The sequence below is a fragment of the Carettochelys insculpta genome, chromosome 16 (genome assembly GCF_033958435.1).
Source record: "Carettochelys insculpta isolate YL-2023 chromosome 16, ASM3395843v1, whole genome shotgun sequence".
NCBI classification, from domain to species: domain Eukaryota; kingdom Metazoa; phylum Chordata; order Testudines; family Carettochelyidae; genus Carettochelys; species Carettochelys insculpta.
In genome coordinates this window covers 734,424-761,295 of record NC_134152.1, presented here as the reverse complement: position 1 = coordinate 761,295, position 26,872 = coordinate 734,424, and the positions used below count along the sequence as shown (strand labels likewise).

At 43.4% G+C, this 26,872-nt stretch overlaps 1 protein-coding gene across 6 annotated transcripts in view; it reads left to right on the top strand.

Moving 5' to 3' along the window:
* CRAMP1 (cramped chromatin regulator 1) overlaps nt 1-26,872 on the top strand; it is a 107,044-nt gene that overhangs the window by 78,519 nt on the left and 1,653 nt on the right. For 3 of the 6 annotated variants that reach the window (XM_075010722.1, XM_075010720.1, XM_075010718.1), the window contains exons 14-21: nt 1,300-1,381; nt 2,143-2,247; nt 3,454-3,632; nt 4,304-4,384; nt 9,219-9,456; nt 17,658-17,822; nt 18,528-18,673; nt 20,334-24,708. In XM_075010722.1, coding sequence (XP_074866823.1) covers nt 1,300-1,381; nt 2,143-2,247; nt 3,454-3,632; nt 4,304-4,384; nt 9,219-9,456; nt 17,658-17,822; nt 18,528-18,673; nt 20,334-20,498 — 1,161 coding nt within the window. In that variant the 3' untranslated portion in view covers nt 20,499-24,708. Of the gene's footprint in view, nt 1-1,299; nt 1,382-2,142; nt 2,248-3,453; nt 3,633-4,303; nt 4,385-9,218; nt 9,457-17,657; nt 17,823-18,527; nt 18,674-20,333; nt 24,709-25,647; nt 25,830-26,872 lie in introns of those variants that run through there. The other 3 variants (XR_012647724.1, XM_075010723.1, XM_075010721.1) reach the window with 3 other exon arrangements.

Here is a 26,872-nt window from a genome sequence, read left to right as displayed (position 1 = left end):
TAACCATGATCCTGAAACCCTTGAATTAACCTCTTCCTCCAGGTTAATGGCTGCATATTTAATTCATTCTTTTGTCCTTTATTACCATTGAGTTTCCGTCAGGAAAACCAAATGTGGTTTTCCTGGCCCACTGTGTCTGATTTTTCTAGAGAAAGGTTGCTTGCACTAAAGCTGCCCTTTGTTCCAGAGTTATTTCTGGGCACTTATGTTTGTTTCCTTTTCCAATTAAAGCATATGTGACCATGTCAGGTTAGCACACTGTCTCAGTCCTGAATTCTCTGTTAACTAGAATGGCAGTCCGCTGGGCCATGGGGATATTATTAATCCTGCCTCCCAGCACTTTGCTTGGCAAACTATACTTAAGAGTAGTGTGAGTACTTTGGATAGTAATAGGTGCAGTGCAGTTGGTGTTCCCTGTAAGCTGAGCTCTTGGAATAGATTCAAGTGCCACCCAACTGTTTAGCAGAGGTCCCACAGCCAGCAGAGGGCCCATTGCCAGCTTTGGCACACATAATAAAATTTATTCCACACATAGATGGAAAAAATTAGAGGAATGCTAGTGCTGAGATTTGGACATCTGTTCATTTGTTCACAGAACACTGATTAGTGGGAACTTTGATATCTTTGGCTCCATAGTACTGCCATCCCTAACAAACTCTACAGTGGAGTTACTGCTCAGGAGTCTCTAATAGTGAAGCATCCATAGAGACATTACTCAAGAGAAGAAAGGTGTTCACCTTGTGCAGTAATGATGGTTCTTCGAGAGGGGTGTGCCCATGGATGCTCAGCAACCTGCTCTGCTCCCCACTGCTTTGCAGTACAGAAGGATCTCAGGAGGATTCCCCTGCACACAGGACTAATTAGCTTCAAGGCAGAGCACGGGGGCCAGGGGAGAGCACATGGGCAGGCTGAACAGACACTGGTACCAGTAATCTCTGATTAGAAGCACAGGGAAGCATACAGAACTACATGGAGCACCTACAGGGGGACACATCTTGAATAACCATCATTACTGCACAAGGTGAGTAACTTTCTCTTTTGGCCTCTTTATTATACAAAGAATATCAATGCCATAGTGCTTTGCAGAGAAAAAAGAGGGATATAGCTTACATTTCCTCTTAAACAGAAGTAGAAATAGGATTTGCTGTGTCTGACGGGTAAGTGTCCTTATAGGCACCACTGTGTGGACATTCAGCTCTTTATTTTATAAGGGATCACAGTGGCAAAAGGCACTATATGAAACTACCTCACCTTGTTCTGTTTTTAAACTTACTTTGGTCTGTTATCTCCCCAAAACAGAGAACACTGCTTCCCAGGCCATCAGGAAATCCGTCCCAGCATGTCTGTTCCTTCTCCATCTTATCCAACTCTTCCATAACAGGTGAATCTGCCTTTTCTGCATTACAGATCCATATTGGGAAATGTAAAGTTCCAAGCTGATGTTGCATTGGGAGGATTAGAAATGCTCTCTTCACCCTGTATGTGGTGAGGAGTAAGGGAATAATCTTTAAAACATCCAAAAAAGACTTCAGAACCACAACTGTTCACCATTTTAGTTGAGTCACATCTCATGGGGTTGACTGGCTTCTGCTTCTTGAAAATATTTTACATAGCTCATGGTTATAATAATTTCTCCTCAGTTTTTTTTCCCTTCTCTCCGAGCACAGTGCCATGGAATTCTACATAAAGTAACTGAGATTCCTTTCCTCAGAGAGTAGTCATAAACAACTTTGTTAGTCTTTTTTAGCATCAGTGTGTTATGTGAATTTCATATGGTTAAATTGATTCACTGACCAGTACTTTACCATTTGGCTTTTCCTTCTGGCCTCTTCTTGAATATAGCACTGACACAAGTTAATTTGCAATCCATTGTAGTTCTCAAAACCAGTTTTAACTGAAAATATGCAACTGTGGTTATACACAGCATTGCCTTCCCTTGCAAATTGCTGATTAGCTTGTTCTACTACTATTTTACTATTTATTCATCACTACTTTCAGTGTCAGCTTAGTTTGGAAATTGCTAGGAGTTCCTTCTGCCTCTTGGTTGTTAACATTGCTCCCATTTATCTGTGCTGTGCTTAATTTAAGAAAGATGTCTAAGTTTGGCTCCTTCTAAGATGTATTCAATTCTGTACTCTTTAGGGAGAGGGTCATTTCGACCAATCCAGTCTTCACTGACTAAAACTGCTGTTTCTCGACCCATTGTGCCCAAGGTTCTTCCAACGCAAGCTAGCAACCATCTGTCCAGTAAGTCTCCCCTCTTAAAAGTGGTATATTTTGCTTTACTGTAGCCAGGTACAAATGGTTAGAATGTTTGACTTATTTCTATAGATGTACTTAGCTGTAGATAAAAACACTTTGCACCACAATAGGAATGGAGAGACTTGCTTGTAGGGGAGAGGAGTTTTCAATGATGACAGTCATCAAACTAGCATCACATACTGTGCCCATATCACAACACTCGGTATATGGCTGGATGGATGTACTGCTGGATCTGAACCAGATCCAGCATCCTGAACCCTTAGACTACAAACTTTGTAGCTCAGGTTCCACTTTGCATAAGTATGTGTTACATTCCCTTCTAAGCCCATATTTTAAGGGGCACTGTGATCTTTGGCTGGTAAACTAATAATTTATCAGTCAAGACCAGATTTGGCATACTGAGCAAGGAGGGCAGCTCACCAATCCCTCTTTTTCTACCTTGAACCATAACAAAAGAACACGCCACTTAATGAAATAACATGTTTCATATTGTGTGCAGTTGGCCTGGGGAATTCTCTGCCACAGAAAGACACAAATGTAAATGAGTTGTGAAAAAGAGAAGCTTAAGCTCCCTACGCACTATGGCCTGTGCAAGTTAAAATTCGTTGCAGAAGCTTATCCTTCAGAGAATAAGCTGATCAGCTAATGTGGAGAAATCCTGCCCCCTCATACAGAGTAACTCAGCTGGCCAGGTGCGTTATGGGTTTTTCTGCCAACAGAAATATCAAACTTAGGCTGCAGCCAGAAGCAAGGTAGTAGATGAAACTGTTACATTGCTTTCATAGCACCTCTCTCAAACTATAGGCAGGTCCAGGAAATTGCAGAATTTAAAATATGATGGTCCAATAGCATATCTGACTTGTAAATACTGCAAGGAACATTTGTGGAGAAAAATATGGATACCTCTTTTAGACGCCATTGAAATGCAGCACGGGGAACTAGAAGTGCCTGAAGAGAGGGAGTGGAAAAGTGATAAATGTTTTGCTAAAAATGCCATCCCTCCTAAATATGGACAACCCTCGTGTCTGCAGGATCTGAACCAGTACTACCACTTCTGCATCTCTGTGCTTATGTTAGGATTTAGTTACTTGGCCTGATTTTTTTCCCATATAGATCTCCTGGGGAGGAATTGAGATGAACAGTCAATGAAAGAAAAAATCTCTAATATCTTTTCTCTCTGTTTTACCAAAGGTGCTATTGACTTGGCAGCTAAAAGTGCTGGCATTATCCCTGGCAGCCCCTTGCATGTTCTAGATTCTGAGGGCTTGTCAGGTGTGTCTCCACTGTCACCAGATGGTGTGCCTGCAGTGGTCACAGGGCAGGAGATGGACGGGGCAGATCAAAACGGAGGCTCCATCGCCACAGTAGGGGTTCGTATCTCTTGAATAGCGTGACAGAGCATTCAGCATCTTTGTTGTTATGCGTAAAAAGCCAGCACCTGTAATAATTGTGAATCCATGGTCAGCTTTCTCCTGGGGTTTGTTGGATGGATGCACTTTTCAGAGCAGGCTTAGCCCAGTGTGGTTGGTGGGTGGTGGAGAGGATTTAGGGAAACAGGCACTGCTGGTTAGAAAATAGGTTTCCATCCTGTAGGAAGGCTCATTGCCATGCAATTTCAATTGCCGTGCCAGCACTCTGAATCCAAAAGCTAAGCCACCCTTTGAGAAAAATGCCTTCAGTAAAGGACTGTGGGCAAAGCAAGAGTGCTAGTGGCATGCAGCTTTCTCCTAACGTGACTGAATATTCACGTGGGACTTCTGAGTGCTGCTTTGGTTCCAGCTGTCTTTTCTTTCAGGAGATCAGTTCATTAGCAGAAGTTTTGATGGCCCTTATCTATATCTAGAACAGGTTTCAGTATTTGCCACCATCCCAAGGAGATAGTGGGGAGAGAGCAGTATCCCTGAGATTCCATCTTAGAAGTGAAGATAAGGGAGCAAATTGTGGCAAGGATGATCAGATCTGCTTGTTTCTTGTAGCTCCTGCTAAGTTTGCTGTGGTTGCTGTATCAGTGTGACTCATGTAGTCCTTGTTGCACTTCTAGGATTCAAGTAGTGGGTGCCGGGTTCCTTTCATTAACCTGCCTGCACAGCATGAGCGGGAGGCGATTCCTGATGGCTTCCAGGTACTGTGTGAATTAATCAGAAGTGTGAAATGGATAGTAGAGATGTTCTTCACACAAGCATTATTTAGGAATTCATATTTCAGACCTACCTCTTTTCACCATGTCCTCTTTTCTAATCATTCTGATAGAAATAGCCTGCATGTTGTATGACTTGTCTGACAGCCGTCAGGGTAATTGTCCTCTCTGACTGTTACTGTTCTGGCATGGAAGTCTCACATGGAGCTGTGGATAGCTGTCTATTTTGTGATTTTATACTACTCTGAGAGCAGAAGAGCTGAGTGAAACAGAAAAGTTCTGATCTCTGATGAGCATAGATATCTTGTTTAATGACTCGCTTATGCATTGACTGTACAATGGAGGAGTTCAGCAAGGCAAGTGTATCTTTACAGTACACCAGTCTATTTTGAATGTTGTCTGAAGGGAAAGTAGATTCCAGGAACTGAAATAAGTATTACCCCTGGAGAAATTCTGCACAAAAGAATTATAAATTCTATGCACACTGTTGTAAAATTCTGATATTTTGTCACAATAACAATCTAATCAAACTAATTGATAATTTATTTCAAAATATTATTGTTTGTCATTAAGTTTGTGACAAATTAAAAAAAAAAATTCCCCCCAGTGAGTAAAGTTAAAGAAATCCCTATAACACCTCAGTTCCAGTTTCTCTGTTATGTTCTGTTGTGTGCCTCAGTCTGGGTATGTCATACATGCCCGGTGGGCCCATCTTGGGGGCGACACTGTGCCCTTCTGGTCTCAGACGCACATAACTCTTACCTTCCAGAGCCCAGCCATGGGGCACCCATCATTCACTAGAGCCCAGGAATCCAGAGAGAGAAAAACAGCCTGATGCTTGGGCTCAGGCTCAGATGGAATTCCTGCTCACTGCTTCCCTCCTTCAGGGCATGCTTGGAACTACAGTGTCCAGAACCCTCCAGCCCTGACCTTTACCCCATGGATAGTGTTCTGTATTTGTGAGCTGGAGAGCCAGGTTCTGCTGGATCCAGCAGCCTCTGGTGGTGGCCAGCAGCTCTTCAGCATCATTCTATGGAGAGAAGATGAAATTCTGCACAGAACATTTATTCTCCAGAAATTCTGTGCTGTACAGTGGTACAGTGTTCCCTGAGTAGTACAGTATGCATTCTGGCGATATTGACACTGTGCATCACTGCAGAACGAACATTATCCAGTAGTTTGGTGATGTTGACAATAACAACAGTGGAATAAGCAGTATCTTAAGAGAAACACTTTGTTTGGGTGTGACTCATGGCTAACTACACAAGTAAGGATTTTTCGATAGATGTTAATTCTGTAACTTCAGACCAGAGTGATGACTAATACGGCGTCAAACATGATACTGAGATATTTTTGAGCATATGTGTAGGAACGCATTTTGGTGGAACTTCAGTAATTTTAGTGGAAGAAGAGCAACGAAGGGTCCTGTGGCACCTTATAGACTAACAGAAAAGTTTAGAGCATGAGCTTTCGTGAGTTAACTCACTTCTTCAGATGCTGGTCCTGGAAATCTGCAAGGCCAGGTATAAATAGGCCAGAGTAAGGCTGGGGATAACGAGGTTAGCTCAGTCAGGCAGGCTGAGTTGTATTGTCATCAGTAGATCTGGAGGTGTGAACTCCAAGAGAGGGGAAGCTGCTTTTGTATTTAGCCAGCCATTCACAGTCTTTGTTTAATCCTGAGCTGAGGGTATTGAATTTGCAGATGAATTGTAGCTCAGCAATTTCTCTTTGGAGTCTGTTCTTGAAATTTCTTTGCTGCAGGATAGCTACTTTTAAATCTGCTACTGTGTGTCCTGGGAGATAGAAGTGCTCTCCTATGGGTTTTTGTATATTGCCATTTCTGATGTCTGATTTGTGTGCATTTATTCTTTTACGTAGGGACTGTCCAGTTTGTCCGATGTATATGGCAGAGGGCCATTGCTGGCACATGATGGCATAAATTACATTGGTAGATGTGCAGCTGAATGAGCCCACAATGGTGTGGCTGATCCGGTTAGGTCCTGTAATGATGTTGCTGGTGTGTATATGTGGGCAGAGCTGGCAACGAGGTTTGTTGCATGGATGGGTCCCTGAGATAGAGTGACTGTGGTGCGGTGTATACAGAGCCTCTACATCCATGGTTGCTAGGATAGTGTTTTCTGGTAGGTCACCAACGTATTGCAGTCTTCTCAGGAAGTCAGTGGTGTCGCGGAGGTAGCTGGGGGTGTTGGTGACATAGGGTCTGAGGAGAGAGTCCACATAACCAGACAGTCACTGAAGGACTGTCACTGAAGGACTGTCACTGAAGGACTATCTGGTTATGTGGACTCTCTCCTCAGACCCTATGTCACCAACACCCCCAGCTACCTCCGCGACACCACTGACTTCCTGAGAAGACTGCAATACGTTGGTGACCTACCAGAAAACACTATCCTAGCAACCATGGATGTAGAGGCTCTGTATACCAACATCCCACACAAAGATGGAATAAATGCTGTCCGGAACAGTATCCCTGATGATGCTACAGCACATCTGGCGGCTGAGCTCTGCAACTTTATACTCACACACAACTATTTCAGATTCAGTGACAATATATACCTTCAAATCAGCGGCACAGCTATGGGTACCCGCATGGCCCCTCAATATGCCAATATTTTCATGGCTGACCTAGAACAACGCTTCCTCAACTCTCGTCCACTAACACCCCGGCTCTATTTACGCTACATTGACGACATCTTCATCATCTGGACCCATGGGAAGGAGACTCTGGAGGATTTCCACCGGGACTTCAACAACTTCCACCCCAACATCAAGCTCAGCCTGGACCAATCTACACAGGAGATCCACTTCCTTGACACTACCGTGCTTATACACAATGGACACATCAGTACCACCCTGTACCGTAAACCCACTGACCACTACTCCTACCTCCATGCCTCCAGCTTCCATCCCAGACACACCACACGATCCATCGTTTACAGCCAAGCACTTAGATATAACCGCATTTGTTCCAACCCCTCCGACAGAGACAAACACCTACAGGATCTGCACCAAGCATTCCTGAGACTGCAATACCCACCTGAGGAAGTGAGAAAACAAATCAACAGAGCCAGACGTGTACCACGAAGCCTCCTACTACAGGACAAGCCCAAGAGAGAAACCAACAGAACACCACTAGCCATCACCTACAGTCCTCAGCTAAAACCTCTACAGCGCATCATCAGGGATCTACAACCCATCCTGGACAATGATCCCCCACTTTCACAGGCCTTGGGAGGCAGACCTATCATTGCTCACAGACAACCTGCCAGCCTAAAACAAATCCTAACAAGCAACTATACACCGCACCACAGTCACTCTATCTCAGGGACCCATCCATGCAACAAACCTCGTTGCCAGCTCTGCCCACATATACACACCAGCAACATCATTACAGGACCTAACCGGATCAGCCACACCATTGTGGGCTCATTCAGCTGCACATCTACCAATGTAATTTATGCCATCATGTGCCAGCAATGGCCCTCTGCCATATACATCGGACAAACTGGACAGTCCCTACGTAAAAGAATAAATGCACACAAATCAGACATCAGAAATGGCAATATACAAAAACCCATAGGAGAGCACTTCTATCTCCCAGGACACACAGTAGCAGATTTAAAAGTAGCTATCCTGCAGCAAAGAAATTTCAAGAACAGACTCCAAAGAGAAATTGCTGAGCTACAATTCATCTGCAAATTCAATACCCTCAGCTCAGGATTAAACAAAGACTGTGAATGGCTGGCTAAATACAAAAGCAGCTTCCCCTCTCTTGGAGTTCACACCTCCAGATCTACTGATGACAATACAACTCAGCCTGCCTGACTGAGCTAACCTCGTTATCCCCAGCCTTACTCTGGCCTATTTATACCTGGCCTTGCAGATTTCCAGGACCAGCATCTGAAGAAGTGAGTTAACTCACGAAAGCTCATGCTCTAAACTTTTCTGTTAGTCTATAAGGTGCCACAGGACCCTTCGTTGCTCTACAGATCCAGACTAACACGGCTACCCCTCTGATACTTTAGTGGAAGAAGGTGTTAGGGCTCACTTCTGAAGTAGAACTTCCTGGTTGTGGAAGTCCTTCTGGTGGAAGGAGTAAAGGGGTGGTATATAGAGAAAAATTGCTAATTGAAATTCAGGGAGTGTGGTCTTTATGTTCCCATGTATTAGGCTATGCTGTATTTTACATGCTTATTATACTGAACTGATCGTTCCCACCCATGTGTGCATGTAGTGTTTACTAAGGGGAAGCCACTCTTGGACACTGGGAAGAAGAAGTCTTATTAAATCAGGGATGATCTCCAAGCAGACGAAGACTGATTCAATATTCAGTTTTTAAGAATGGTCTTATGGAATAATCATTAACAGTCCCACTGGTTTCAGTTGTAGGTTTTGGGAATGCTCTGGTTGAAATTAGTGGCATCTGGGTGCAATACGAGGCCCAACTTTGTCAGACTATTAAGGAGGGTATGGGCTGAGTAGTGGGGTGAGTGTGCTTGTGGGTTGTCCTTTTGTGTGGTTTTAAATCTTTAATTTGGTGTCCACAACATAGATCCTATGGATTTTTTTTATTTTTGTATGAAAAAATAAGTATTTCATCTGGTAATAGTTGGGTTGGTGGAACAGAGTATTCTTGGAGTCTCTTCTACTTGATTTTTATCCTGCTACCATTGTATCTAGCTGTTTTTCTTTCAGCCTAATGCTCAGGGTCTCCACAACACATGGTCTCTGTTCTAACTTTTAGAAGTGTCCAAGTCCTATACAAACTAATGAAAAGTTCATTCTCTGAATCTTACAGCAGGATACATCAGTCCTTTCTCTGTCAGAACTGCCCAAGACCCCTCTCCAGAATGGACTCTCCACTCCTCCACTTCCTGCATCAGAGGCGTCCAGTACCCATCTGTCTCCTCCCAATGTCTCTGCTCTGCTGGATATCTCTCTGCCTGGACCACCTGAAGATGTGCTTTCTCAGGGAGAACCTGCCACACAAATAAGCGACTCTATCATCGAAATTGCTATCAGCTCTGGTCAATACAGTAAGATTGTCAAGATAAAGCATTTTCATTACTAAGATAAGAAAAATTATATTAAATGTACCGTCTTCTGAATATCAGGAAAACTCTTATTAGGAGACAGCTTCACAGACTTAGTGAGATCTTTTAAGAAGTCAAACTGTAATTCCCCTTTTTCTTAGTCTGTGCATTTTAAGTATACGCTAATTTAAGTAAAAAAGGCAGTCAAGTAGCACTTTAAAGACTAACAAAATAATGTATTAGGTGAGCTTTTGTGGGACAGACCCACTTCTTCAGACCATAGCCATACCAAAACAGACTTAATACTTCAGGCATAGAGAACCAAAAACAGTAATCAGTGTTGACAAATCAGAAAAAAATTATCAAGGTGAGCAAATCAGAGAGCAGAAGGGCGGGGGAGGAAGTCAAGAATTAGATTAAACCAAGTATGCCCAAGAGCCCCTATAATGTCCCAGAAAATTTGCATCCCAGTTCAAACCATGTGTTAGTGTGTTGAATTTGAATATGAAAGCGAGTTCAGTTTCTCTTTCCAAAGCAGACTGAAAATTCTTCTTCAATAAGATGCAAACTCTTAAGTCATTAACAGAATGGCCTACTCCATTAAAATGTAGACTAACTGGTTTGGTGATCAGGAATGTTTTGGTGTCTGTTTTGTGCTCATGAACTCTTTGTCTGAGAGAGTTTGAAGTCTGTCCAACATACAAAGCATCTGGGCATTGTTGGCACAGGATGACATCGATGATGTTAGTTGAACAACATGAGAATGTGCCTGTGATTCTGTGAATAACCTGGTTAGGTCCAGTGATGGTATCTCCAGAATAGATATGTGGACAAAGCTGGAAGCGGGCTTTGTTGCAAGGAAAAGTCCCAGGACTGGTATTCGTGCGGTATAGACTGTGGCTATTGGTAAGAATCCAACAGACATCAAAACATTCCTTATCCACGAACCAGTTAGTCTACATTTTAATGGAGTGGGCCATTCTGTTAACGACTTAAGAGTTTGCGTCTTATTTGAAGAAGAATTTTCAGTCTGCTTTAGAAAGAGAAGCTGCTGAACTCTTTCATATTCAAATTTGACAAATTAACATGTGGTTTGAACCGGGATGCAAATTTTCTGGGACATAAGGGCTGTGTCTACACGTGCCCCAAACTTCGAAATGGCCATGCAAATGGCCATTTCGAAGTTTACTAATGAAGCGCTGAAATGCATATTCAGTGCTTCATTAGCACGCGGGCGGCAGCCGCGCTTCGAAATTGACGCTCCTTGCCGCCGCGCGGCGCGTCCAGACGGGGCTCCTTTTCGAAAGGACGCCGCCGGGACTTCGAAGTAGGCGGCGTCCTTTCGAAAAGGAGCCCCGTCTGGACGCGCCGCGCGGCGGCAAGGAGCGTCAATTTCGAAGCGCGGCTGCCGCCCGCGTGCTAATGAAGCGCTGAATATGCATTTCAGCGCTTCATTAGTAAACTTCGAAATGGCCATTTGCATGGCCATTTCGAAGTTTGGGGCACGTGTAGACATAGCCAGTAGGGGCTCTTTGGCATAGTTGGCTCAATCTAATTCTTGACTCCCCCAGCCCCCACCTCTCTGCTCTTTGATTTGCTCACCTTGATAATTTTTTTCTGATTTCTGATTTGTCAATGTTGATTACTGGTTTTGGTTCTCTGTGCCTGAAATATTGAGTCTGTTCTGGTATGGCTATGGTCTGAAGAAGTGGGTCTGTCCCACGAAAGTTCACCTAATAAATTATTTTGTTAGTCTTTAAAGTGCTACTTGACTGCTTTTTTGTTTTGATAGTATATATACTAGCACAGCTCCCTCTCTGTTGCTAATTTAAGTGAAGCTGTTGCTGTCCTAGCAGAGAGCTGTGGTAACTCTCTGAACTTATTGAACAGCGCTGCTGCAGTGGTATCTTCTATAACATAGGAAATAGTAAGAACCAACGTTTTCTGTCTGATTTGCCTGTGGGTTTCCTGTTGATTTCAGTGGTAGCCCTGTAGACACACATGAGGATGGAATGTGGCTCTTCACATATTCCTTAGATGAATTAGGCAGCCTTTTGGCTGGTGATGCCATGGATCTTGAAAAGAAATGATTTTTTTGCACTTAGACCAGGCCTACAATTATAAGCTTACAGGCTAACGAGATGGAGTTCTCCAATCATCATAATAAAACGACCTTAACAAGTGGCAATAACTAGGTCTGTGTGAAAGCATCTCCTGACAGCATATTGCTGGGTGCACAAGCACTTATGCCAGCAAAATTTTTGTCACTCTGAGGTGTGTGTTTTCAGACCCCTGAGCGACAAAAATTTTCCCAATATAAGTGCTAAACATGGCCTATTGAGCAACGAAGGGTCCTGTGGCACCTTATAGATTAACAGAAAAGTTTAGAGCATGAGCTTGCGTGGTGCATCTGAAGAAGTGAGTTAACTCACGAAAGCTCATGCTCTAAACTTTTCTGTTAGTCTATAAGGTGCCACAGGACCCTTCGTTGCTCTACAGATCCAGACTAACACGGCTACCCCTCTGATACTCGAAAACATGGCCTACGTATTCTTTGTCGAGTATTGTCCCTATGGGTGCTCCTCTCTGGCTGTTCGTGTGCACTGACATAGGTGCTCAGAGATTCTTCCATAGCCCTAGTTTCCTGTGCTGCACATGTGCATGCGCAGCAGTGCCTCTTTGTGCTCTCTGGTGTGCACATGGCGCAGGCTCCTCAGTTCCTTCTCTACTATCCTCAGCTGTAGACAGAGCCTCGCTGGTGTCTGAAAAAGAGTTCAAAAAGTTGTTAGCTAGTTAGTTAGTCCTTAACTTGGACTAGGGAACAGCTGTCTACCCGTGTTCTACATTGTTTGAGTCTTTTTTGGGGGGGAATTGTAGTTAGTTAGTGAAGTTGGTGTGCTGTGTCACCGTCATGCCGGGTTCCCTGGGATTCAGGCAGTGTGCCACATGCAAGCATGCCATGCCTGCTTGAAAAAAGTACCATACACACCATGCCATAAAATACCTTGGAGAAGGCCACCAGATGCAGTCTTGCATCCATTGTTGCAGCCTGACCACTAGAGCCCCCGGCTAAATGGGCTCATTATTCCCCATTCCAATGCCCTCACGACCAATCCTAGCAACAATCTTGGTTCCAACAACAGGGGCACAGAAGGCAATGCTGACATTCTGGCAGACAGTATCAAAGCCAACAGCCCTTAACATCCTACTCTCAACCCTCCAAGCAACAGTTTTGAGGATGTGGTTGAGAATCTGATCCAGCATTCTCAACAGAGCATCACACAGCCATTCCACCACTGTCCCTGCCCTTTTTTGCATCAGTGGGAAGCCATCATTACAGACAAAAGGGTTTTGGAGCTGGTGGCACAATGATACTCCATCCCCTTCATCTCTACACCCTCTTACCCGCCCTCCTGCCCTGTCCATCTTTATGGGCTCCTCTCACAAGATTCTCCTCAATCAGGAGGTCCAATGCCTCCTCATTCTGGGGACATTCGAACCTGTTCAGGAGAAATTTCAGGGCAGAGGGTTCTACCCCACTTACTTCCACACTCAGAAGAAGAGCAGGGGATGGAGACCTATTTTGGACCTCAGACAACTCAACAAAATATGTCCTCTACAGATGCTTCTGGATGGTGACCCTTGCTACCATTATTCCAGCCCTGGACAAGAATAATTGGCTCTCAGCTCTCGACATACTGGATGCGTATTTCCATACCACCATCCATGCGGCTCACAGATGCTTCCTGCGTTTCACAGTATGGTGTTCCCACTATCAATACTGGGTCCTCCTGTTTGGCCTTTCTGCAGTACTACAGGTGTTTTCCAAAACCTTGGTAGAGGTGGCCGCTCATCTTCGCTGGCAAGGAGTCATGATCTTTCCCTATCTGGACGATTGCCTCATACAGGGACTGTCCCTCCATGAAGCATGATACACTGTGCGTATCACCAAGTGCCTCTTACTCAGTCCTGGGCTTCCACATCAACTGCATGAAGTCCACGATCTATCTTACTCAGGCTCTGGAGTTTCTAGCAGGGCACATTGACACCATCATGGCCATGACTACCCTGCCTGTTTGCACTCTATGCAATCTTATTCAGGAAGCACATCTGTCCTCTACCACTATGGTACGCACCTGCCTAGCACTACTGAGCCATATGGCTGCCACCACTCAGGTAGTTAGGCTAGCCTGGCTTCACATGCGCTGTCTTTAGTCATGGCTGGCTTCATGCTATGCCCTGGCCAGGGACCCACTTTCCAAGTCAGTAGCTATCCCTCCGTGGGTTCTCGCTTCTCTTCAGTGGTGGACAAGTCTGGGCAACGTGCTCACCGGTGCACCATTTCACCAACCGCCACTGTTGGTTACTTCTACCACAGACACCTCTCTCCTCGGCTTCAGGGCACACCTTGGTCGTCACGCGGTACAGGGCAGATGGTCGTTCACCAAACAAGCACTCCAGATCAACCTGTTGGAACTCCAAGTGACCTGCTACACCTGCAAACACTTCCAACGGTTTCTGGCAGGCAAGTCGGTCAATATGCTTACCAACAACACCATTTGCATGTATTACATCAACTGCCAAGTGGGGGGTTCGCTAACCGTCTCTCAGTATGGAAGCCATAAGACTGTGGACATGGTGCATTCATCACTAGATCAATCCGGTTGCTGCTTATCTCCATGGAGTTCTCAATGTGACAGCTGGTACCCTCAGTCATACATTCACTGACCATTGTGAATGGGAAATTGACACAGTTGCCCTCACCTGGGTGTTTCAGCTGTGGGGCTACCCAGACATAGATCCGCTCGCCACCAGAATCTACAGAAAATGCTATGAATACTGTTCCAGAGTGGGGCTTGGGAGACATTCCCTCAGGGATTCCTTTTGCCATTGCGTGGGATGTGCCTCTCCTGTACGCATTTACCCTGATTCTGCTTGTCCACAGGGTGCTACTCAAGGTCAGACAAGACCAGGCCCTCATCATCCTAGTAGCCCTGACCTGGCCCAGATAAACTTGGTACCTTTACCTCTTGCGGATGCTCCTTATCCATTTACTCCTTTCTGTAATCTTCTGTCTGAGGAGTTTGGCTGCATTCTGATCCCCTCAAACTACACCTCCACACGTGGCTCCTTTATGGCTTCAGAATGCTGAAACCACATGCTCTGAGGGAGTAAGGACAATCCTCATCAATAGTAGATGTGAATCAACACATAAATCTTGCCTCCATAAGTGGCGGCGGTTTTCCCACTGGATGGACTCATATCACTCTGTGCCTCTTCATACCACACCCTTGCCTGTTCTTCTGGACTGCCTCCTGCACCTGGCCGATTTAAGCTGATCCACTTTCCTGCATTTTTCCCAAAGCTGCATTCTGAACCAGCATGTGTGGCATGGCATGTGTTGGATGTCCATTGGGGCATCTATTTACCCCAATCCCTAAATGGGCTCCTCAAGGATTGAGGTCACAACCCTGGATTTAGCAGGCCAATGCTCAAACCACCAAGCTGTCCCTCCCCTCTTTAATAAGGACAAATGCAAAGTTGCCAACCAGTTATGCACTCGCCATACAATAGACCCATCTAAGTTGTATTTTCCTAGTTTATTAATGAGATGGTCATGTGAGACTGTATTTAATAATTTAGTAATAAAGGTCATAGGGTTGCATAGTTTGGCCTACAGTATCTGTGAGGTTTCAGAAGAAAGGGGGCCATTTCCCAGGGTGACTCTGTAGGACTGACAGAAAAAATATTTTTGCTGGTCAGATCCGCACATTTGATCTAGAAACTCTGAGGTGGAAACTTAAAATGCCATATTAATTTGAGTTGCCCAAGAACACACAAAAAGTCAGTGTTACAGCCAGAAACACAAATCTGGGATATTGCAGATGCCAGAAGCAGTATGGGTTGGGTTGTGAGGAGCCTGATAGTGTAACCTAATAAGACACTGTAAGTGAACTATGAAGTTGCATGTACTAAGAGAAGGGGGATGGAGTTGTAAAACATATCAGTCAAAATCTCCCTCAAGACTACACATCTATGAGTACCTGGTAGACAAATCCAGGATTAACTCTACTTGTTCAGATTTGCAATTCACTTTTAAAGTGTTGCATTGGATTGAGAAATTATTTTTCTTCTCATTTGTGAATATGCTGTATGATGTAACAGCGTATGCTTCCAAAAACTATATTCTTTATGCAAGAAAAATTGACATCAATTTTTAAAAAATGTAGATCTGAATTCTGAACAACAAGGTGTTCTTTTCCAGATCTGTGGCTAGCCCTGTAGCACATAAGAACCTTTCCCTGTTGGGTATTCAGGGTAGTGTTAGATCTCATCTTTCCTGGTAGCCAATAAAAGCCTAAAATTCTTCACCTACTAGTTGAGAATCTATAGAGAGGCCAAACACCCAATTATCTGTAGTAACATACAGCATCAAATGACCTTCCATACTGTAGTCCCAGCTAGAAAAAGTCCTTGGTGGGATGATTTAGTTAGGGCAGGGGGCAGGACTCGATGACCTACTGAGATCCCTTCCAGCCCTAGGATTCTATGATACAGTAATTTGTGTCACTTACCCAGTTGACGAATTGTCCTCTAAAGGTTCTATATTTGCAATTTTCTTGCAGCTTCTTAAAATGAGTGTGGACAGTAGCTTCATTTATTTCCTTTTCCAACAGAAATCTTGATACACCTGGTTCAATTAAGTGTGAGCTAAACTGGGCCTTCAGATCCCCACTTTCCACCATCATACTCCTCCTTTAGAAAACTGCAATGCACCATAGCAAAATTCTTTGATCAGCCAAACAGTATCCTTAAGATGAATTGGTTTAGTATTAAATCCAGCTCCACTTACTCAGCTGAGTACACTCATCCCTTGCTATACGAGCACAGTTGGTTCCCAACTTTCTGCTCATAGGCGAAAACTCATAAGAGGAACACTAAATTCCTATTAAAATATACGTAGAAGTCTCTAATTGGTTCCTAAGGGCTCCTAACTCAGGGAAGGAGTGGCAGCAGGTGGCGCTGCTTTTGAAGGGTAAGTTAACCTTGGGTTCGGGAGGGTTAAAGGCTGGGGGCAGTTTGGGGCTGTGAGCAGGAGAGAGGGTTAAATTCTGGTGGAGGGTTCAAGCTGCTGGGATGTGGGGGTGGGTACAGGCAGTAGGGGGGCTCTGGCTGCTGTGGTTTGGGGCAGCAGGGGAGTGGGGGAAGGTCAGGATGGGGACCGAGGGTCTGGCGGGGGGGTCTGTCTGCAGAGCAGGTTAGGCTGCCATTGCCATAGTACAGGGCAGTGGGCTGGCAGTGGGGTCTATCCATGGGGCCGGTATGCAGGTTTGTCCATGGGGCCAGTTACACTGCTGTTGCCCTGTACAAGGCCACGGGGCCGGCAGGGGCTATGGCCGCAGGGCCGCTTATGCTGCTCTGGTATGGGGCTGCAGGGCCACAGGGGGTTTAGACTGTGGGGCCGGCAGGAGGGTCTGGCTGCCACGGTTCGGGACCGCAGGGCTGGTGGGGAGGGGCAGGCTGTGAGGGTCTGGTTGCTGCAGTTTGGGACCACAGGGCTGGTGGGTGGGAGGCTGTGGGGCCAGTGGGGGGTCTGGCTGCAGTGGGTTGGGGCTGCGGGGCTGGCGGGAGGGGGTCAGATTACTGGGGGTTGGAGCCGCGGGGAGGGTGTTCACTCGTATTAGCTGGTGGGAATTCACTCATTGAGTGAACTAGGGGAGCTATATGTGTCCCTCCTTTAAGTGAGTACTCGTAAATAAAGTACTTGTTTAACGAGGGACGAGTTTACTGTTATTGTAGTCCAGTAGAGCTTGATGTTGGCTAATTCTCTGTACAATGGCATTACTACTAAGACTATTGTGTGGTGCCTTGCTTCCAATTGCCTGAGGATATGTTGAACACCATAAGATACTTGAAGGCATCCTAGTAGCTTTACAGAATTTCATTATATATGGAGATACACATCTCATAGAGCTGGATGGGACCTTGGGAGGTCATTGAATCCAGTCTCCTGCCCTCTTGGCAGGACCAAGCACCATCTCTGACAGATTTCTTTTTTTTTTAAATCTATTTGCCTGAGACCCCTAAATGGCCTCCTCAAGGACTGAGCTCACAACTCTGCATTTAGCAGGCCAATGCTCGAACCACTGAGCTATTCCTTCCCCAACAGAATTGACTCTGTGATTCTTTGTGTTGGCTTACAGGTGAAGGTGTTTCTCTCTCTCCTGCAAAACTGAATGGCAGTGACAGCTCCAAAAGTCTTCCATCCCCCTCCAGCAGTCCTCAGCAGAACTGGATTGCTTCTCCGAGCCATGATCCACAGTGGTATCCCAATGACTCTACTGACTCGTCTCTCAGCAGCTTGTTTTGTGAGTGTCAGTACACAGAGAATTATGATGGAGGAAAGGTTGTACTTTTTCTAAGGAGCTTGCCTTCATGCTCCCCCAGTCCCCTGACTTGGAGTGAGTCCTTTGAAGAGAGAGGAGATTCAGTAGAACTGTGGAAGACTTTTTGCTTCCCTTCCCACCTTCCTCTCTAACTGGAATTGTTGCCCGTAGATGGAATTAATTTCGTGCAAACTGAATTTGGACGTCTGCTGCTGAAATAGAAGTTGCTCAGCTGGCTTGGGGCCACAGCATATACCTTAGAGCAAGTAATTAATACATTTTTGTAGTCTGGTTTTGGAAGTCAGACACATCTTTTAGGTTGAAACTTTTTGAGTATTCTGCTGACACAGCAAAGTGGTGCCACCAGTTCTAATATTTGGAGCTTGTAAGTTTTTTGTATGCTTGATGCATAATTTTAAGGAGGTATAAGGATTGTTTTTTTCTGAGTAACGTCAAGAAATGAATAGCTATATGGCCGTTTGTTTTCAGTTGTATATATGTTTTACATCCTTTGGTCAGAGATGGTTGTTCCATTTGAGAACCTGCTGTTCATGCTAGTAACTCATTATTTTGAGGAGATTGAGGAAAGATGGCTTTAGATCTGTTTGTACTATGTTTCCATGTATCTTTCCACCTACTCTTCTAATTTACAAGTTCAATACCCTGACATGTTTTTCCTCTTTATAGCAAGTTTCATCTCTCCTGAGAAGGGCCGGAAAATGTTGCCCACTCCTGTTGGAACTGCCAGTGGCACTTCCTTATTGGGACCCAGCCTGCTGGATGGAAACTCGCGGGACTCTTTTGTGTCTCGGTCTCTGGCAGATGTAGCAGAGGTATGTGGTCAGATCACATCAGGCTGTGTTTGCACTAAAAATAATTCCCATTGAATGGGCCTGCTTGCTTCCCTTTTTACTGCATAGTTAATATTATTCATTATATCTCCCTGAGACACTTATAGCAGATGCCAGGCTTTACATTTAACAGAGCAGAGAAACAAATTTACACAGGAGATGCAGAATAAGCTGGTAGTATGGTCCATATGAACAGCTGTGTGGGACTTGTGTGAGCAGCCTTACGATTCCTGCCTTCCTGGTGGTGGCAATCAGGTCTATTCTATATATATGCTTTGAACTCAGCATAAAGAGCGTTCAAGCTCAGCTAGTCTCTATATCCCAATCCATGGAGATGCAGCAGGAGATGTCAGGGATGCATACTGAATCGCATGTTATAACTCTCTCTATCCTGGATAGGGAAGGGAGGGGCTCAGACCCTTATGCCGCTGCAGCTTCCAGTCCAACTAGCTGTCACAAAAGTCTGTGCCAGCTCTTGCTTGAGTGAATCAAACCTACAGAACATATGTTAACTTACAGCTGACAGCAGTGTATTTGAATAGAATTTAACTGACCCAGTGCTGTCATCTGGTTAATGCTGCCTTCAGAGAAAAAGCAATATGTGAGCTATTACTTTAAAGAAGCTGTCATGGAACTGGTGTGGAGGAGGAGCAGGAAGCCAATAGGGCTGTAGTAGGCTACCCAGTTACACAGCTAATGCCACTGGTAAGTCGTAGCTTCCCCTGCTCTCCGAGTAAATAGGGAGTGGCTGGCTTAGCCTCTGTCTGTGCTTTTGCTGGGATCAGGCAGTTTCCCCTGCTGCTGCTCTGCATTTAAAAGGCTGAGCCAGCTTTCAGGCTGGGTCATCTTCTGTCCTCACTCTCCACTCCTGCTGCTCTGAATTAAAAGGCTGAGCTGGCACACAGGCTAGCTCAGCTTCTGTTCCTGCTATGGGGGTCAGGGCCCCCCCGCAACAGGAAACAGCCTGATTCCCATGTCAGGGACAGAAGCTGAGCCAGCCTATGTGTGGGCTCAGTCTTTTGAATGCAGAACAGCAGGGATGAGGTGTTAACCAAGTAACCAACAGAAATGTTGGCTGTTACTCAATTACCAGATTATTCACTCTTTAACATTCCTAGAAGCCAGCCACAACAGTTTAAATAATGGATTTAACAAAAACAGGGTTCTGAAGGTCCTGTCATCAAGGATCGTGCAGAGAGAAATCTTGTTTATGTCGCGAACAGGAACAGTGCAAGCAGTTTACCCCACATCACTCTGCCAGTGCACCTCACTGCTGATCCGGAGGGTTAGTGGTAAAGATTTTGGTGGTATGCCCCATTCATTCTTAGGCTCTTGGCTAACGTGACCCCAGACATACAATCTGAAATTCTCTGTGAGGTGGACACTTGTAAGCTAAAAGTGGACTGAGGCCACTGATTCATTTCAGAAAGCCATCTGAAGCTAGCAGGTAACTGCTGAGCTGGGCTGCACTGGAACAGATAAAATTGAGGTGAAAATCTTGGCTTTTTTCCCCTACATGATCTCATCTTGCATCATCTGATCCCTTAGCAGTCATAGGCAAGTGTTCATCTCTAAAACAAATGTATGTGACAAACCTCTGCTGACTGTTTTTTTTTTCCCCTCCCCCATATCCATCTTCTAGGTGGTGGATTCCCAGCTGGCTTGCATGATGAATGAGAACAGCATAGATTACATATCTCGTTTCAATGATCTTGCCCAGGAGCTCTCAATACCTGAGCCAACTCGTAGGGAGATCCTCTTTGATGGAGGAGGAGGTGGCCCCCCAATTGGTGACCTCTCACAGTGAGCATAAGGGACCAGTAGGTGGAGACTGTGCATTTTAGTGGAATTTATTGTACTGAATCTGGGAGGCAAGTTGAGGGTATGCAACTGATGTTCAAATGTCCTCGACCAGAGCTTGCCTTTTTAGAAGAGCAGCATTTGTCTCTGGAAGTCTGAAGAAGTATCTGCAAGTCCTATAACATGCAGTTTGCTGGGAACAATGTAAGGTGGAACATTATTACAGGGAGTGATGTGTCTGCATCAGTGTTATAAGATGTTAAATAAATTAGTTTGAGATGGTCCTGGATTTGAACTTTGGCAAGACCTAGGCAAGAAGCTTATGCAAGAGTATGGCTAGAAACTTCTTCAGCATGAACCTTTTTTTGCACGGTGATCAGCATACCAGGATTTCGGATCTGTGTTGAAATTAAGAGGTGGAGAGAGACAAATTCTTTTCCTCACCTCTTAAAACATCCTCTCTGCACAATTGTCAAATCAGCCAAGTAGAAGTTTCTTGCATTCTCCTGAAACGTGCCATTACTCTGCACAGCTTTTGCTGCCATTTTATAAAACAACATTTCTTTGGTTACTCTTGCTTATTGAACATTCCAGAGATGTAGGTGGATCTCTGTGGATTTTTCTTCTTTTTTAAAATCCTGCCATAAGTCACAGCCGCCATCATTCTGACTGAATCTTCTTGCTGCTTTGATCAGGCTGACACAGTATTTTTCATTACAATGGATCACTCCCCTGGCCCCTCACCCCACCAACTCACATACCTATGAGAGTGTTTTTGCTAGAGAGTGTGGTTACTTCTCAGGAGAGGAAACACTGCAGAAAGGGGTCTTCCTGGAATCACTCTTAAAGCTTTGTCTTAGTAGTTTTGGGGATTTTTTTTTTTAAAAGAAAACCTGTATATCCCTATCTTTCTCCACATAAACGCCAGATCAAGCATCTCATTGGACATTCATAGGGGAGACAAGATAGGAAAGAATAATGTTCATATAAAGGTACAAATAATATTTTTAAACTAAGGTTGTTGAAATCTATCTTGTCTTGCAAACGAGGAGAGCTATGAAGTCTCATCTTAGTCTGACCTCTCTATCTGTCCTTGCCTAGCTAACTCTGTGATCGGTGGTACCACAGTGCATAATTTTTCACTGTAGTCTCCTTCTGGCACAGATGGGACATTCTGGATCTAGGCTAAGCTGATGTGTATTTCTGTGGTATAGCATTTTATTGTCTGAAAGACCCAAAGTCCTAATATGAGCAAGCCCAAGAGAGTTCTAGTAACATTATTTCCATCACAGTTGGTTTTCTAACCCCCAAGGATACTTTCTCATATTTCTTTTCCCATCAGTCTTAAGAATACTTTCATTTTGCCTCTTTTTAAAGCATTTGTCTGCAGCCCCCAGTAAAAGAATTCCTTGTAATTATTTTAGGTAGCTCTGAAGCTCTCCTCGGAGCCCGTCCTGTATACACCTCAATCTTTATATACATAGGTGTTTGCTAATGAATAAAACACAAACCCCTCTATCCTTAAGGCAGTTATACCAGGGCTTCATTTTCTCAACATGTACTATCAAAATATTTGTCTGAAATCTTATGACACTGTTGCCCACAAAGCATTGATTGGGCTTACAATGTTCCATTTACCCACACCCAGTTAGACTTCTTTTATATTGGTTGGTATATTCTTTGCTTTGTGCTTTAAGGGAAAACGTATCCAGTTTTCAACTTCCTTTAATGGGTGGCAAGACTTGGAGTACTCTCATTTGGTTCGTGCTGTTGGATTCCTTGTGTCTGGTTGCTTCATTCTCTTCGTTGATGTGGGAACCACCTGCCTAGTTAGACACAGCATTAGTACATCTGGATATTCCTATCAGGGGCTCAAACATACATCACTATGAAGCAGTGGGTGAACACACTAATGGGGAGACAGTTTTCATATTACACTAACTCACTGCTTTGGCTATGGATCATCAAGGGTTCTTCTTCTCAGAACATGCATTCTTAAATCCTATCACGGTGTGCTGGGTCTCTCTCATTACTAGAATACAAGTATATTTGAGGTTAGAAGCCAAAAGTACATTTAGTTGTGCATATTTATTTCTGAAATGTTTACACTTGAGAGAAAGTACTTCTGCTAACTCACTTTAGACAAAAAGAGAGGCTTCCTAGTATACCTGTGCCAATGGATTCTCTAAACGTAATGACATTTAGCACATGTAGAAGACATGACAAGTTTTAGTCAAGTGCGAACCTACAATTAATTTTTCTCTTAAATTTTGAGATGTTAACCGTATATACTTGCCAGCATAAGGCTATGTCAGCTTTCCCCCATTTCCTGAAAATAGATATCGATAATAGGATGGATGTCGCATTTATCTTGTGAGGCGCTCTCTTCCCCCTCAGGTGTCAACTGAAGGGTATGACATTTCACCAGGATCCGCTTATGAGTCTGTCACCAGAATGCAGAGAACTCTCGACAGCCCATATGCCTCGCTAGAGGAAAGATAAATTCTTCGAGGATGAGTGCCGCTGCAGTGAATGTTGCTTCTGACCCATGAAGTCAGACAGTTTTAATATCCTGGACTTCTAAAGGCAGAACAGGAGTACTAGATAGGGAAACAAACGTGGAGAATAGGCAGGCCCACCTTTCAGCACCCAGAAATTCTGTGGTAAAAATTTTCTTAACTTCTGCTTTTTAAAAAATTCTTATTATAAACACATATTTGAACATCCTTGCCTCTTCTCATGTTCTCCATGGCTGCCTCCTACCCGCCCCTCTTCCTGATAATTCCAGTACATGGAAAATACTCTAACCTGCTGCAGCTGGTCTCTGATTCGGGAATGTTACAATACCCAGCATATTATTGCATATTAAATTGTAATAGCAAAATCCAAGAAAATCAAAGTTTCTTGTCATCAGGAAAAATTTTGCAACAAACTTAGATCATAATGTTGAATTCAGATCAATAGAGAAATTATCTTTGTCAAGTTGCTTTGTTCGCGCATTGAGGGAAATAATTTTTTCTAAGAATTGCTGGACTTCATCAGCTTTAAAGTAGAGAAATAAAATTTGAATTATGCTATTTCAAGTCCTCCAACGTGACTAAGCAACAGGAACAACTTTGATAACAGGATCGTTTCAGGGGAGTAACACTTACTCTATTATCATCATATATACAAGAAGTACTGTGAGAGAGCTGGAGGGAAGAATGGACATTGACAACCTCCTTTTTTGGTGTTAGTTCCTATAGAGCTTCTGCTCTGATTTAGGCTTCAGAAGGGTTTTTTTTGTTTGTTTTGTTGTTTTTTACCTCTCTTGTTTGACTGGCAAGCCTGTGAGCATACATGGAATGATGTAGCTGCTTTCTTTGTATTCCCCTAAGGTGGGATATTAGAAACATGAAACTTGTCATTGTAGTCTGGGTATAAAACAATATTACCTCTTAAAGAATACATCTGCCTTTTTCTGCATGTGTGTACTTAGTGATGGGCCAGCTGCACAGCCATCGGATTCTGCTCATCCAAGAAAGTTATTCTGTCCATCACTAAATCCACCAACTATAGGAATTTTAATTGGTTTTTAAAATGGCATTCTGTAACTCTTCCTTGGCATCCTTCTTTTTTATATTTCTAAATTGAATTAAATTGCTTGGATCAAACCTAATCTACAAAGAAGACTCATCTATGGACTCTTAAGAATTCTGCAGCGGAAAATACTGTTGCATTTTTTACACTCAAAATTCAGATGCATTTATAAGGAAAATACTGCACTTTTTAACCTTTTCAAACTTTTAAATCTCATGAGTTCACAGTGATTTATAAATGTTAAGTGAAACCTTGGCAAGCACTATGGCAATAAGTTATTGTTTGTTACTGAAGCATGATAACTGGCTTTAGAGCTTTTGATTTGGCAGCAAAATTTATTGCTGTTTCTTTTAATAATAGTTAAGCCATATCATCTAAGGTTTTTGGCTTGTTTGAGATGTGAATTTGTTTTATAGATTATAAATATACATATAGTGTATGTATAAAGCAGAATGCCTGTCCCTACTGATTATTTTTTGTACCATATTGTAAATTATATTATTTATTCTTTACCAATTTTGGAAAAAGGTGTTTTGGTTATTTAATATAATATACAAAAGCTGTTAAACTTCTGTTTAAATTTCCAATTCAACATGTAAAGCAGTTTTTATTGTGCATAAATACATACTAATACTTGGTCTAACTTGTGTTCAGTTGTTTGTTACATGTGCAGATTGTGGGTTTTAGCAGTACTTACTTGATAGTGACTGATGGTGCTTCCATTGGAGACAATGTGATTGAGATTTGTCCACAAAATGTAAATTCTCAGGGTGTAATCCTGGCTCCATTGAAATGAGTGACAAAATTCCTATTACTTTCAGTGGTGCTAAAATTTTAACCATTCCTGTCTAGAAGACCTGGGTGAAAGAACCACCTTAGGATATTTCTGTATTCTGCAACACCCCCTCCTGACTCTTCTCTGTGTGTTAGCACCGTAAATCTTTAACTGAGTTCTGTGGACAGCTAGAGGCTTCAAGGAACTGTTGGGTCACATGATCCTCTACCCTTTTTCCAGATGTTGTGTGTCTCAGTTGAATGTTACCTTCATGATAACACTTTTCCCCCCCATATAAGCAAGTATTGTGAGTGTCTCAGGGTGGTAAACTTAAGCTGGATGAATGAGAGGGGAAGTGCAGTGTTCAAGTGGAAAAGGGAGTAGGTCAAATGTCAGAGTCACTACAGGATTGTCTAGACAGAAATACTCTGGGTAGATTAATTCAGATTAAATAAAGCTGTAAATCTGAAGAATGTTCATTCAATCACATTAACACTTGTGTGGACACTTATTTGGAATTAACATGACCTTAATTTGGTTTACTTTCATTCACAGGAACTAAATGGAACTGAATTAAAGACATTTTAATGTCAAATGAGTGTCCATATAGGATTTTAAAATGGTTTAATAGATTTTAAATTCACACCTTTGCTAAATTTGGATAATTTTTCAGCCTGTCTCAATGTAAAAGTATCTTAAACTACATTCCATTCTACAAAAAAGATCAAACTCTCTATAGAGAATATTTAAAAAGCCTTCAAATTTGTGTATTTCATGTTTTACGTTTCCTTTTCTTCCAAAGAGGCAAACAACCATCCACTAGGTATTGCAGAGAAAGAAGAGAAGAGGACAACTAACTTTATGATGGTGTGGCATAAACCATGAAGCCTGTGGAAAAAATAACAATCCTACGGCAGTGATCACGTAGATGCAGACAGGGAAGATCTTCCAGTAAAGTGACCTCCAGGTGCAAGCTTCCATCTAAATTTCTTCTAGTACCTTAGGAACAAAATTGCCTGTCATTTTATTGCATGGATACAGTTGCATGTTGAGGTTGTTTCTTTTGTGAAACAAGGCTCCTGGTGACAGTTACTCTCCTGCCTACTCCACCTAATGCTGTTTACAAAAGCAGTCATAGGATTACACTCTTAAGGCTGAGATTTAAAGGCTACATAAAAACTTTTAGTCTAAGCTGCAGCAAAAGCAATTGTAAGTATGTCTTCTGTGTGTTCATGTAGGGAGGGTGAGCAGAGAGGCTCTTCCAGTGGATATGACCCTGACATTCTCTGTGGGTGGAAGGGAACACTTTATAAAGCCTATGTTTTGCAGGAAGGCTTCTTCTATGCAAGGATCAATTGGTGAAAGTTGGCCGCTATGCAACCCTCTTTTTTAAGCACCAGTTTGCTTAGTCTCTTATACATTGCTCGAACACACATAAGAAGGATCGAATATTCATCAGAAAAGACATCTTGCTTTTTGTATTTTAGGGAGAATCAGAGGAAAGGCAATCCAATCTGCACTCAGCATGCACATGAACTAGACAGTACCAAACCATGGTATACATTAGAAAGGCTATCTGTCCTTGAGCCCTTTAAGTGCATTCTATGAGGATGAAGCATGGCCAAACCTAAGCTCATTTTTTCCTCCTAAATCCTTTCCTCCACAATTTTTTCTGTCACCCAAGCTTACAACCTCGCAATGATCTTTGACTGCTTTATACTCTGTATCAAAGCTGGTACCAAATCTTGTCATTTCTTCCTTCAGTTGTGTCCCTGACAGCTAAATTGCTGAAGGCTAGCATTGTGGGATCAGAGGATGCTGTAAATAGGGACTGAGGTGCATTGATAGAACTAGAAGAGGGACAGAAATGGAGGATGTTGCAGACATATGGAGGGTGAAGTTCATTTTCATACGTGTAGCAACTGGACAGCTTATGAATTTATTTCTTGGCATATTTAACTTAAAAAGGCCTTCATCTAAATTTAATATCTAACCAGATGTGGTTATTTTGAGTAAAGATGCAGTGC